This window comes from Aquarana catesbeiana, linkage group LG06 (assembly GCF_042186555.1).
Source record: "Aquarana catesbeiana isolate 2022-GZ linkage group LG06, ASM4218655v1, whole genome shotgun sequence".
NCBI classification, from domain to species: Eukaryota; Metazoa; Chordata; class Amphibia; order Anura; family Ranidae; genus Aquarana; species Aquarana catesbeiana.
The window spans coordinates 330,267,825-330,282,520 of NC_133329.1; the positions used below are offsets into that span (position 1 = coordinate 330,267,825).

General features: G+C 40.7%; 1 protein-coding gene across 1 annotated transcript in view; it reads left to right on the top strand.

Annotated features, from left to right (window-relative positions):
- MTX2 (metaxin 2) overlaps positions 1-14,696 on the top strand; it is a 142,862-nt gene that overhangs the window by 120,764 nt on the left and 7,402 nt on the right. The window contains exon 9 of the mRNA XM_073633848.1: positions 2,682-2,758. Within this exon, the coding sequence (XP_073489949.1) occupies positions 2,682-2,758 (77 nt within the window). The remainder of the gene's footprint in view (positions 1-2,681; positions 2,759-14,696) is intronic.

Below are 14,696 nucleotides of genomic sequence, written 5' to 3' on the forward strand. Positions count from 1 at the left end.
CTTCAAGCACACTGGGAGTCAAAAACGCCAATTTTAGGGGTGTTCAGTGTTTTGTTTTCTGCCTCCATGTAAGTCTTTGGGTACTTGCACACAGGCATTTGTAGGCGTTTAGAGTCAGAAAAAAACCCCCATCTTGCACATTCAGGAGAGGAGGGTTTCAGCAGAAAGAAACGCTGCACATGCCTAAATACACACAACTGCGCCTAAGCGCCAAGTATGTTTAGTGCTTGAACGTTCATTTATTTCAGTGGGCATAATACATCAATATTCTAGCCAATGAAATGAACGCCCAAATGCCTGACGCACTTAAACCAGTTTGCAAAACGCATCTTTAGGCATGGTTTTTAAATGCTACTTTTCTCCTAATAGGAGAAATGGCGTTCAGAAGAGCTGAGCAAACACCCGGTTTGCATGAGACCTAAAGGGTTTTTGGGTGTCATTTGTTATCTATTCGGACTGTATGCCCTGTTGTTGTTTGGGGTTTTTTTTTTTTTTTCAAACTGTCATACATTCAAACTAGAAAGCATTTCAGGTATTTTACACCTATGTGTAGCACAATGACAAGACAACACATCAATAACTCCTGTCATATGTTGGTTTCAGATGAAGAAATTTGTGCTGAATTATCCAGGTGACACGGTGATCGCTATCAGTAACATATTTCTTAAGCTGACATACCTAGCTAGATCCCCTACAAGCATACACTGCAGATATTGACAACTTTTATCTCTGTCATTAAAATTTCTGTGGCATTTTTAGCGTTTTGTTCTGCTAGACTTAAATAACTGTGAAAGTAGAGATGTTTTATTTTCCTGCAGCCGCTAAACAGAGGAATTCTGTGCGTTTTGTTGGAGGCAGATGGAGAGATGGTTTACATGTCTGGTTCTTGTACACCTCAAGGCCATGATCTGTTATCTTCACTTTGTCTTATCTGATAAAGGCTTTCAAAATAGACTGATTTCATAAATTGCCTAGCAACAAGACCCTAGATCCTAATTTATTTTTCTCAGTGTATAGTTCTTTTTATATAAAGTACTTTAATTTCTAGTGCCTTTTAAAAAAAACAAAAAAACATGGTTAATGTAAACTTTCCATCTGGTCTATTAACTGAACGTTTGCTAAAAGAAAACTTGTATAAAAGGGAGTATATAGGTATCCATTGCCTACCTACTTGTAAGTTGCCTGCCTGTCATACTGATCCAATGTCTTCAATATTTTGGGTTGCTTAAGATGGCCCTAGATACCTAGTTTTTTTTAGTTTTTTTTGATCAGCCCGTGAGCGGTTTGTAAACAAAAATAAATGGATTCGCTCATCCACACATACAAGTTGGATGAAGGGAATCCTCACCGCTCTGTCATTGTTAGATCAACTTCTGTCGAATGGGAATGGAAATGGATGAATTGAAAATTTGTCCGGTGTCTGCTGAACAGGTCAAATTTCGATCCTTCTATGGTCAGCCTAACTCCGAACATATATGCTGATCAGCTGTTCAGTTGGCATCCTTCTAAAATTGCTAGCTTACTGGCTGTCTGATTTCAATACATTCTGGGTCACTGATTTGGAACAAACAAAAGAGTAAATCTGTACACTTGCTCAAGATTGGTGATTTGGGATAAAGTCTTTGGATAATCGTGACAGGTAGGCAATTTTCAGAAAGGGCAGCCTTTATATTTCTCTTCGTACAGGTTCTCACTTGCATTTTTCATGCCTTTGTGATCACCTTTCGGTGATCTGATGTTGGTCAACAATCAAAGATCTTTACTTATAAAGCTGGTCACAAATGGCTCTTTTTTTTTTTTTTGTTCAGTCCATGGGCTGATTGAGCAAAATCAATCAATTCCCTCATCAATGCAAAACAATGTGGATGTATTCATCTAATAGTATTCAGTCACTTTTTCTCCAACAATTTTCCATCCAGCTTGGTTGATTTTTTTTTTTTTATTGACTTTTGTTGAGCCTAGCTGTTCTTGACGGGCCACTCAAGTCTTGAATTCCAGTTCAGTAGGAATTAGCTGAAATTTAGGCCATCTATGGCCAGCATAAAACTTGTCGTATTTTACTCAAATGGTTGTGTGGAAATTGTGTAGAATCGTTCCTCGGAGCATGCTATCTTGCCATTATTGGTCATCTCATTTTGTTTGAAAGCTCTATAAATTTTGTCAAAACCTGCTACATGAAAGGAATTCCAGATGTATTAAACAGGATACTTTCTTGCATAGAACATGCCTAGTACAATAACTTTAAATGTTCTTGCTACTATGGTCAGAAACGATAGTAGATTTGACCCCACAACTGTAGAACTTTTTAGCAGGGGTTCTGAAACCTATTTTAAGGGTTCCTTTAGGTTAAAAACCTTTGAGGAAGTCTGCTATAGAGTATGACTTAGTGACAGCTTTGAGTCTGCTGAGCCTACTGACTTCACATCCAAAATGGCTGTGGCCCCACAGCAGTCTCAGGGCTTTTGGATATCTACACAGGGGAGGTTTTTACAGTAAATAACATGTATAAAACACATGAAATACACATATAATCTTATGATAATAAATTTGATGAAATATTTGTTCTGATGATGAGGTCTCTTTTTAAAATAGAAGGGCTAGGCCAATAGCAAATGTTTAGATATTAAAGATAATCTGTTGTTTTAAAGTGAATAATTGTGTGTTTTAATTTGTTCTTTCAGGTTTATGAGGATGTAGATCAGTGCTGCCAGGCCTTATCACAGAGATTAGGAACCCAGCCCTATTTCTTTAATAAACAGTAAGTCATTTGGTTTAAAATAGGTTTCTGTATTTTTGTACTATTCTTCATATGCTGAAAGCTTGACTCCAGCCAAAGCGTTCTTTAATTATTAGAAGCTCTGTCAGGTTTTTATTGTTTCCCTGTTGGAGGGGTTTTGCACCACAGGAACAGGAAATTACAAAAATCTCCCTAAAGGATATGAACTCATCAATAAAAACATATTTTTATTAAAAAAAAAGAAAATGGAGACGTATTGGAGACTATGTTTGGCCTTTATTGTTGTCTTTGGCTTTCTGTCCCAATGATAGATATTCACTCTGTAAGGTCACAGAGGACAATTAAAACCTGCCATAAATCAAACTTCTTCCTGCTTTATACAAAACTCCAAAAAAAAACTGTCTTGAGTTGGGCTTTTTTTTTAAATCCAAACTCTTTTATTGATATCAAGAATCTGAGCAAGAAAATAATTACATCAGCACTGCATATAGGATATACAGACATGGATAGATGCAATAGATCAGAAAAGCTCATAACTCCTACATCAGTAACTTTTGAGTCTATTGTTACAACTCCAGAGGAGTTTTGTAAGTTACAGTGCAAAACATAAAATTAAAATTAACATACAGAAAAAAAATAAAATTAAACTAAACAGATTCCATAAAGCGGGGGAACTAAAGACCAGAGTACCATGGGGTATAACCTCCATAGTGTTTACAGCTGCAGTAATCTATCCATTACTAATTGTGGGAGGCCAACCCTGGTGAGTCTGGCCATCCCTGCCAGAGTTTTACAGTGGCGGTAAGCAAGTTACTCTCTCATTAGTAGAGAATTACCATACTCTACCCATTGTTTAACCTTTGGAATAGTGGAGGACATCCAATGTCTTGCTATCAACTTTCTAGCCAAATATAGGAGTCATGATGTCATTGTGTATACATGTAGGTGGTATAGTTCAGGGTCCAAGGCACCTATTAAGAATGCTAATGGATCAACATTTATGATAGCTTGAGAAACTGAAGAAACCGCTTGGACCACTTGCGCCCAGTATCTCTTACGTTGCGGACACCTCTATATCATATGGACAAAATCGTCTCTATGAGAGGTGCACTTCAGACATAAAAGTGACTCTCTCCTTCCCCAGTTAAACAGTTGGGCCAGTGTTCTAAAGGCTCAATGCAATAAGAGCTGAGAGAGTTTATGTGAGGACAAGGAGATGAGGGGGATTGATTCTAGGGTCATATCCCAGTGTTCTCCATCTTTGAGTTGGGCTTTATACTGTATCTACATCCAAAAACAAAAATTTAATGTATTGCAGCTTACCAGTCCTTGGATCAGGTGGCTTTTTATTCCTTTATTTGTACCGGGTGATTCTGCTAGGAATGCACTTTCTGTTGTAGGATGACAAATATACTGTATCTGGGAGGAGCAGTATTGTCACCCCAGGAAGAGAGAGTACTATACTGTACATCACCTGTCCCTCCCTATAACATAGGAGGATGTGTGTTATAGTCAGAGATAGCTGTGAACAATGCTAACTGATAACTAAGTGCAGAGGAATAAAGCACATGAAGTTATCGGCTGAGAAGATTTCTGGTTGTATAAAACAGCTTTTTTTGTGCTCTTGTAAACAGCTAAAACATCATTCTTTGAATGATATATTTAAAGCAATTGTAAAGTCTCGTTTTTCTTTCCTATAAAAATAACAAACATGTTATACTTACCTGCTCTGTTGCAGTGGCTTTTGCACAGAGCAGCCCGGATCCTCCTCTTCTCAGGTCCCTCTTCTGTGCTCCTGGCCCCTCCCTTCTGTTCAGTGCCCCCACATCAAGCAGCTTGCTATGGGGGTACCCGAGCCGGGTCACAGCTCCCTGTGTCCAGTCAGACCTGGAGCCCCGACCTGCCCCCACCCCCTCTCTGTCCTGATTGGCCAGCTAACCTTGACAGCAGCGGCAGCCAATGGCCCGCTGCTGTGTCTCAGCCAATTAGGGAGGGAGAATCTCAGATGGCTGAGACACCTGTGGAGATTGCTGGACAGAGAAGGGACCTCAGGTAAGTGTTAGGGAGGGCTGAGGGGGGCTGCTGCACACAGAAGGCTTTTTATCTTAATGCATAGAATGCTTGAAGAGGGAGTCCACCTGAAAAAAAAAAATTATTAAAAGCTGGCAGCTACAGATACTGCAGCTGCTGACTTTTAATAAACGGACACTTACCCGTCCCGGAGTCCAGCGATGTTGGCAGCCGAAGCCAAGCTTTCTGCTGCCGCCGCCTTCCTTGGTGAGGGGATAAGGGAATAAGCGTTGCGGCTTCACTTCCCGGTTCCCTACTGCGCATGCGCGTCCTAAGTGGTCCCCGCTATCTCCTGGGACCTGTGTGTCTCCCACGGGAGTCTATTCCCGGAAGTGGGTGCAGATACCTGTCTAATACAGGTATCTGCCCCCCCCCCCTGAAAGGTGCCAATTGTGGCACCGGAGGGGGGGGAGGAATCAGATGAGCGGAACTCCGCTTTAAATTTAAAAAACCTTCTGACTTTACAACCACTTTAACAAACCATAAGGGAGCAAATAAGAGAAATGTATTTTTAGAGTTTACGCACACTTTAAAGATCACCTGTTAGGAAAATAGGTATGAGGACAAAAAGAGCTTTCACGTTTTTAATGAGGAATTTAGCCTGTAAAATCCCACCATCTCCTCCATGCCCAGAGCTAATGCACTACAGTGCATGCGACCATTCCCAGCCACAAACATTTTGGGAGTTTTCTATAGCACAACAGATTTCATTGCCATGTTGTTTTTCGGTAAATGTACTGCTACCAGAATATCTGTTTGCCTAGACAATGGTAACTTTTTCTGTAACTAGAAAGGTGGATGTATGTATGTACAATGTGTTGTATTGAGATACCAAGTTTCCTGTAAGCTAAGTGTATATACCCTTCCAGCTTTACTCCCCTGACAATTGGCTTTTGGCTCGATTCAGCACAATATGTTGGAATTGATATGATGCTGTTTGTAGAGTTCATTGAACCATGCCTGGAGCATAGCTACATATTACATAGCTGAACAGGACCTTTCCTATACATTTTTTATCACCATAAAATTTAGGCCCCTGTCTCTACTACAGTTGTGCTCCTCATACAGTTCAATGAACCATACAAGCAATGTCAAAGTTTCCCAGGTTCTCTCTGTTAATTTAGAGCTGAAGGTGGTGGAGTGTCACAGGTGCATTATTGAATTCCAGTGAACTCAGAGAGGACCTTTTAACAAATTTAGATTAAGGCTGCATTCACACCTGAGTGTTTCAAAGTTGTGCGTTTTTACAGTGATTTTGTCACGTTTTTAACTGCAATTTTGACGCGTTTTTGCATTTTGTTCAGGTCACCAATGTAAAAGGCAGAAAAACGCCTATAATCTGCTCCAAAGAACCTCATGTTCTTTTGTGAGCTTAGGGCGTTTTTCAGGCGTTTTTGTTTCAGGTGACAAAATGCTCAGATGTGAACAGGTGCCTACATTAAAATTAATGGGATTTTGCTTGTTGGGTGTTTTTCTGGCGTTTTACGAGCGTTTTATGAGCTGAAAATGCTCAGGTGTGAATGCAGCCTTAATGAATTATCATTCTTAAAACATAACTTACTATTACATATGTTGCTCATTGAACTTTTAGTAGTACAATCTTTTCAATTGCTTGAAACCCTGTTGCACTTTATGGTGCTCTCATTATTATTATTATACGGGATTTATATAGCACCAACAGTTTACGCAGCGCTTTACAATATAAAAGGAGACAATACAGTTACAATACAATAAAATACAGAAGGATTAAGAGGGCCCTGCTCAGAAAAGCTTACAATCTAATAGGATGGGGTTGAGGTTGTACAAAACGTTGTAACTGTGGGGAATGAGCTAATGGAAGTGGTAGGAGATTAGTTTGAGACATGATAGGCTTCCCTGAAGAGATGAGTTTTCAGGGATCGCCTGAAGGTAGCAAGAGTAGGGGATAGCCGGACCGGTGGAGGTAGCGAGTTCCAGAGGATGGGAGAGGCTCTGGAGAATTCCTGGAGACGAGCATGGGAAGAGGAGACAAGAGAGCTTGAGAGTAGGAGGTCTTGAGAAGAGCGGAGAGGACGATTTGGGTGATATTTGGAGACAAGATTGGTGATGTAGCTTGGGGCAGAGTTGTGAATGGCTTTGTATGTTGTGGTTAGTATTTTGAATTTAATTCGCTGGGTGATTGGGAGCCAGTGTAGGGATTGGAGGAGAGGGTTGGCAGACACTGAGCGGTTGGTAAGGTGGATAAGTCTGGCAGCAGCATTCATGATAGACTGAAGAGGAGATAACCCATGGAGAGGCAGGCCAATGAGAAGGGAGTTGCAATAGTCAAGGCGAGAGATAATGAGGGAGTGAATGAGGAGCATGGTGGTCTCATGAGCTAATACCTCATACAAGTTGATAGTATTTGACATCACCGTGAGCAAAAAAGTGCTGAAGCCCAGAGATTGGCTAATACTCAAATTTTTAGCATGATATGATGTTTAGTTAAACCTTGTCCTTCATTCAGCATCAACTGTAAGTAGCAGTGTTTGCATAAATGTATTTTGTCATGATTTTATAGAAGAACAAGGATGTAACTGTAACCCCAGCTGATCATGTGGCTGGTAAGGGGCCCAGAAGCACAAAGGGCCCAGCAATGTCAGGTTACGCAGTGATTAAAGAAGTCAGTAAAAGCTTTGGGCATATACAGTACATTGGAAAAAAAAAAAGAAATTAATGATTTGAAAACCTTTATACAATTTCTGTAGATATCTTACTTTATATCATATTGTACAACCCCCAAAAAATTGGCACGCTGTGTAAAATCTACTTTAAAAACCGAATGCAATGATTTGCAAATATTATAAACCCATATTTCATTCACAATAGAAAATAAAAATTATATCAATAGTTTAAACTGAGAAAATGTACCATTTTAATAAAATAAATCAGGTCATTTTTAAATTGATGGTAGCAACTGGTCTTAAAAAAAAAATTGGGGCAGGGCCATGTTTACCACGGAGAGGAGAGGAATGGTGTCCCATTCTTTTCTGATATAGGATTCTAACTGCTCGACAGTCCTGGGTTTTCTTTGTCATATTTTTTGTTTCAAGATGTGCCAAATATTTTCAATTGGTAAAAGGGTCTGGACTACAGGCAGACCAGTACATTCTTCTGCTACAAAGCCATTCTGTTGGCATACATGCAGTATGCAGTTTAGCATTGTCCTCCTGAAATATGCAAGGCCTTCCCTGAAAAAGGCGTTGTCTGGATGGGAGCAAATGCTGCTCTTAAACCTGCGTTTATCTTTCAGCATTGATGATGCCTTTCCAGGTGTGCAAGCTACCCATTCAATATGCAGTAATGCACCCCCATACCATCAGAGATGCAGGCTTTTGAACTGAGCACTGATAACAAACTGCAAGGTTCCTCTCCTCTTTAGTCCAGGGGACGTGGCACCCATGGCTGCCAAAAATTGTGTCAAATTTTGATTAGTCTGACCACAAAACGGTTTTCTACTTTGCAACAGACTATTTTAAATGAGCTTTGGCGCAGAGAAGTTGGTGGTGTTTCTGGATTATGTTCAGATATGGCTGCTTCTTTGCATGAGAGCTTTAACTTGTATTTTTGGATGGCATGGTGAACTGAGTTCGCAGACAGTGATTTTTGGAAGTATTCCTGAGCCCATGCAGTGATGTTCATCACAGAATCATGCCTGTTTTTAATGCAGCGCTATCTGAGGGCCCCAAGATTATAGCCCAAGATTATAGGCATCCAATATTGCGTTTTGGACTTGTCCCTTGCGCACATTGAATTCTCCAGATACTCTTAATCTTTTGATGATATTATGTACTGTAGATAATATTTTTAAAGTCTTTGCAATTTTTCGTTGAGGAACATTATTCTGAAATTGTCTGACAATTTTTAGATGTAGCTTTTCACGAATTGGTGAACCTCTGCCCATCTTTACTTCTGAGACACTTTGACTAACCTAATAGTTGCAAAATATTCTTCCAGCTCTTCCTTGTTAGTACCACTTGCTTTGCCAGCTTTTTGTTGCCCTGTCCCAACTTTTTTGAGACGTATTGATGCCAATTTCAAAATTACCTTATTTTTTTCAAAAAATTTTACATTTTGTCAGTTTAAAGTTTTGATATGTCTTATATTTTCTATTGTGAATAAAATATGGGTTTATGATATTTGCACATCATTGCATTCTGTTTTATGTACATTTTATGCAGCATACCAACTTTTCTGGAATTGGGGTTTTAGATATATTGCTTTTGAGATGGGCAATAAAATGTAAGGGAGCCCTCCTAACTGTTTTGGTATGAGGCCCCATTACACAAATTATTATGGTCCTGTATAAGAACATGTGATCTCAGCTTAACTCAGTAGCAGTTGCCCCATAGATAAATGCTGCTGATCATATCATATAGTTGTGCATGTGTTAGGTGGAAAAACATCATTCAATGGTACATCTAATGTACATCTTTGTCAGCTGCCCAGAATTGCAGCGAAGGGGTCTCGGATGCAAAGCAGTCCTATTGTAAATGAGCGATAGCTTGGTTTGCACAAGAGATGCACCTGGTTCTGTTGGTATGTTGCTTAATAAATCTCCCTCAATGTGCCAAGCTCTGGAAGTTCTTAGGGTGTCATTGCTCCGTTATACAAATGCACAAAGTCATAATATCTTAGTTATGCTTAGAAACAGTGGATGAAGCCTTTTATATGTGGTTAGTAATATTTTTTTTTCAAATCTGTCTTTGTCTGTTGAGGTTACTCCTTAAGCTAGCTAAAAGAAATTGCATTCTCTTCTACAGTGGGGACGGAAAGTACCGTATTTATTGGCGTATAACACGCACCCCAATTTAGGAGGGAATTTTAAGGAAAAAAAAACTTTTAGGAGGGAAGTTGAAGGAAAAAAAACTTACATTTAAATGCCCATCATTGCAGCCTTGTCAGTGCAGCCTTGTCAGTGCAGCCTTGTCAGTGCAGCCATGTCAGTGCAGCCATGTCAGTGCAGCCTTCCCCAGTGCAGCCATGTCAGTGCAGCCATGTCAGTGCAGCCATGTCAGTGCAGCCTTCCCCAGTGCAGCCTGGTCAGTGCAGCCTTCCCCAGTGCAGCCTTGCATCCCGTGATCCCGGACCCCTGCCATCCTGTCTTTCAAAATCGCCGACCGCGATTTGAAAATGGCACCGCCGGTGCCGAAATACACAGAGCCGGTTCTCGGCGGCTCTCGTTTACTTCCGGCTCCACTCGTAGTCCCGAGCGGAGCTATCCGAACCTAGCCGAGTACACTCGGCTAGGTTCGGGCGGCGCTCGAGTGAAGACGAAAGTGGCCGAGAAGAGCCGAGGACCGGTACTGTGTATTTCGGCGCCATTTTCAAATCGCGGTCGGCGATTTTGAAAATCTGGCAGCTCCGGATCGCAGGGGATCGGCGTATAACACGCACCTGCGATTTTCCCCTGATTTTAAGGGTAAAAAAGTTAAGTTAATAAAAAGTTAATTTTTTTCCTCATTAATATACACACAGCACCCCATATTGACAGAAAAACACAGAATTGTTGACATTTTTGCAGATTTATTAAAAAAGAAAAACTGAAATATCACATGGTCCTAAGTATTCAGACCCTTTGCTGTGACACTCATATATTTAACTCAGGCGCTGTCCATTTCTTCTGATCATCCTTGAGATGGTTTTACACCTTTATTTGAGTCCAGCTGTGTTTGATTATTCTGATTGGACTTGATTAGGAAAGCCACACACCTGTCTATATAAGACCTTACAGCTCACAGTGCATGTCAGAGCAAATGAGAATCATGAGGTCAAAGGAACTGCCTGAAGAGCTCAGAGACAGAATTGTGGCAAGGCACAGATCTGGCCAAGGTTACAAAAAAAATTCTGCTGCACTTAGGGTTCCTAAGAGCACAGTGGCCTTCATAATCCTTAAATGGAAGATGTTTGGGTCGACCAGAACCCTTCCTAGAGCTGGCCGTCCGGCCAGACTGAGCTATCGGGCAGAAGAGCTTTGGTGAGAGAGGTGAAGAAGAACCCAAAGATCACTGTGGCTGAGCTCCAGAGATGCAGTCGGGAGATGGGAGAAAGTTGTTGAAAGTCAACCATCACTGCAGCCCTCCACCAGTCGGGGCTTTATGGCAGAGTGGCCCGACGGAAGACTTTCCTCAGTTCAAGACACATGAAAGCCTGCATGGAGTTTGCTAAAAAAACACCTGAAGGACTCAAAGATGGTGAGAAATAAGATTCTTTGGTCTGAGACCAAGATAGAACTTTTTGGCCTTAATTCTAAGCGGTATGTGTGGAGAAAACCAGGCTCTGCTCATCACCTGTCCAATACAGTCCCAACAGTAAAGCATGGTGGTGGCAGCATCATGCTGTGGGGGTGTTCTTCAGCTGCAGGGACAGGACGACTGGTTGCAATCGAGGGAAAGATGAATGCGGCCAAGTACAGGGATATCCTGGACAAAATCCTTCTCCAGAGTGCTCAGGACCTCAGACTGGGCTGAAGGTTTACCTTCCAACAAGACAATGACCCTAAGCAAACAGCTAAAATAAGGAAGGAGTGGCTTCACAACAACTCTGTGACTGTTCTTGAATGGCCCAGCCAGAGCCCTGCCTTAAACCCAATTGAGCATCTCTGGAGAGATCTAAAAATGCCTGTCCACCAAGGTTTACCATCCAACCTGACAGAACTGGAGAGGATCTGCAAGGAGGAATGGCAGAGGATCCCCAAATCCAGGTGTGAAATACTTGTTGCATCTTTCCCAAAAAGACTAATGGCTGTGTTATATCAAAAGGGTGCTTCTACTAAATACTGAGCAAAGGGTCTGAATACTTAGGACCATGTGATATTTCAGTTTTTCTTTTTTAATAAATCTGCAAAAATGTCAACAATTCTGTGTTTTTCTGTCAATATGGGGTGCTGTGTGTACATTAATAAGGAAAAAAATTAACTTAAATGATTTTAGCAAATGACTGCAATATAACAAAGAGTGATAAATTTAAGGGGTCTGAATACTTTCTGCCCCCACTGTATATCTACCTAGCATGCCAGCACTCCATATGGAAAACACGTGTTGTGAGCAATTTAGAAATCATTATGATGCTCTTATCTAGCTCTTTATCCCATTAAGTCTGTAATATAACATAGTCCATATGGCAGTTTTTAAAGTATAAACTGACCAACAAGGAGTTATACACACTGTGTTTATCCTGTACATAATTTATTCACATTGCATCAAGCTGACAAAACATGGGCCATTTTTGAAAGTTGATACTCTTTAAATTTGACAATAAATGCTACAAGCATATCTAAAGATAGCTATACATGGAAGAGGCTGTCAGATGTGGTTGACCCACTTGCCTTCCCTGCATTCCCCCTGCCACTTCTTCGCTCTGTTGTTGCTGATGCAAATTACCAAGTGCTTTTGGGTATTTGGAGAGCATGTGATCCCCTCTCAAAAGCCAATCGCTGTGCCTAATCACTATCACATGAGAAAGAGGAGGACATGTTATCAATCCTGTGTAAGCTCAAATAACATTTGACACAGAGCATACACATGGTTATGAAAACAGAGGAATGGAACAGAAGGATAAGTGACTATAAGTGGGTCTAGGATGGGAAAAACTGTCACTTTGCCTTTCATCACCAGTAACTAATATGGCTACATTTCTATGCATTCTTAGTAACCTTTCAAGATTGGTGATTTCTGCATTAGGACAGCACATACCTTCTGATAACACTAGGGATCTATTTCAGTTCCTGCAATTTCTCTTTAGCGACATTACAAGCACCATAACAGCCAACATACTGGTCAGCAAGTGCTGCATTGTCTCTGGCATTGTCATATTTATATACTCCCAGTCTTCCAGGGCTTAAGGCTGAGCTGGGACTGGAATAAGGCATTTGTAGAGAAACATCAGAATTGAGTCTGTTAGGAAGTGATTTTTCTAGGAACAATACAAAACTGAAAATGAGCCAAGAACTTTGTGTTGCTAGGTCAGGAATGGAGACACTGGACATCTCCAGGGACACCGTGTTCTGTGCTGGGATTCTAGTATGATGGTATTTACAATGCACTACCAAACTGGGAAAGGGGCATACAGAGGTTTCCAGGTGGAGTTTGCTGATGAATCAGGGATGGCGACTCAAGAACATTTTCAGGGACACTGTTTGCTGAATGGAAAATCATAACACTAAAGTAAGAGAATTTTAAACCTGTTTTTTTTCCATCTTCTATTCTTTTTGCCATTACATGAATAGGCATACCTCTGCTAGTAATAGTCTATGGGCAATCATATTTAATAGAGGTCTGAGCACAGACATTGAGTATGGTCTTCACATGGGACCTTGCAGCCACTGTAATGCTGGACTTGAGGAGAGACAAAAAAAATCCCATTCACGTAAAAAAAAAAAAAATCTGGACTTTTTTTTGGCTTCTTCACCTTCATGGGTCCTTCTGTTCTGTTCTCTTCACCTTTTCAAATTTATGTGAAGGGTGAGCTGTGCATACAGGAAAACCCCTGTGTGTGCTATGCCTGATGAAACGCATACTAACCTATTTCAATACACACTGCAGCTCACAGCAATCTTATGGGAATAAACCCTTATGTAAATATACAAATCGCCAGAAGTAAACAAACTTGGTAAATCACAATCATATCAAGATCATTTTTGAATAAAGGCTGTCTAAACATAGTGGCTTGTGGCACGTCTTTGGTGGATTTTTGTTTCAAGGTGAAAGACTGGAGTGTCTCTTTTTTGCTGGTGTGATGTCCATATTTATGTCCTGTAATATTGCAGGAGATAAGTGTACCTTATCCTATTCCTAGTGACTTGACATCGCCCTGAGTGACAAGGTCACAGCATTCATGGCTGTCAGGTGGAAGTGCTGCCTTTCACAGGGACACCGGTTCTCTTTGATTTTGCAGTGATGTTTATTACCATTTGTTTAGCCATTAACACAACAGAAATGGATCTCACTGCCATCACTAGGTAGTTCCTATTCTCACTTGGCAAGGAATTCTAGACACATGAAAAGCCCAGGAGGGATGTCAGGGAGTGTTTGAAGTGTATTAGTCTTTTCTTACTAAGTTTTGTTATGCACAGGAGCTGTGGGGGACATTAGGAAGGGACAGGCATTTTATCTAGTTTGTCCCACCAGCTGAAAGGGTGAGAAACAGTTGTCACCGGTCAATCTACTGGTCAAGGGGAGGACACCTATCAGAAACTCCCTTAACTAACTTGCTTATGCACACGACAATATCATGTGTGAGACAAAGTAATTTTTGGGGGGGTTAAATAACTGTCCTATATTAGCTACTATCTGCAACATATCTATCCTTAACATGTCACACTGCTTTAACAAATGTTGGCATGTATTTTTAATAATAAAGTGATTTTTTTTTTAAATAACAAACATGTCATACTTACCTGCTCTGTGTAGTGGTTTTGCACAGAGCAGCCCAGATCCTCCCTTTGGTGCTCCTGGCCCCTCCCTCGAACGGTACCCTGACACAACCTTTTGTATTTAGGGGCTTGCTGAAGATGGAGATACCCTAGAAGAGTCAGAGTTGTTTCTCCATGCCTGACTACCCACTATTGTCTATGGCTGTTCTACAGTATCAAATATTTTGTACTCTTAGTAAGCTCAGGGGTGAATGAATACAGTGACTATATCTTCCATGGATGGTAATTAAACAAATAAATGTGTGAAATCATAGGCAGACAGGTCAAGGTAAAGAGCCTTCTACTAAACCCTTGTGAATTACAGTAGAACTTTCACTTCTAACATAAATTCAGTGAGGCTTATTTTTTATTTCAGGATAGTGGCCAGATCCATGTAAATCATTTTCTCTTTCCTTTGCCCAACTGTTATTGAACTGCTAATTTTGCAGCACCCATATG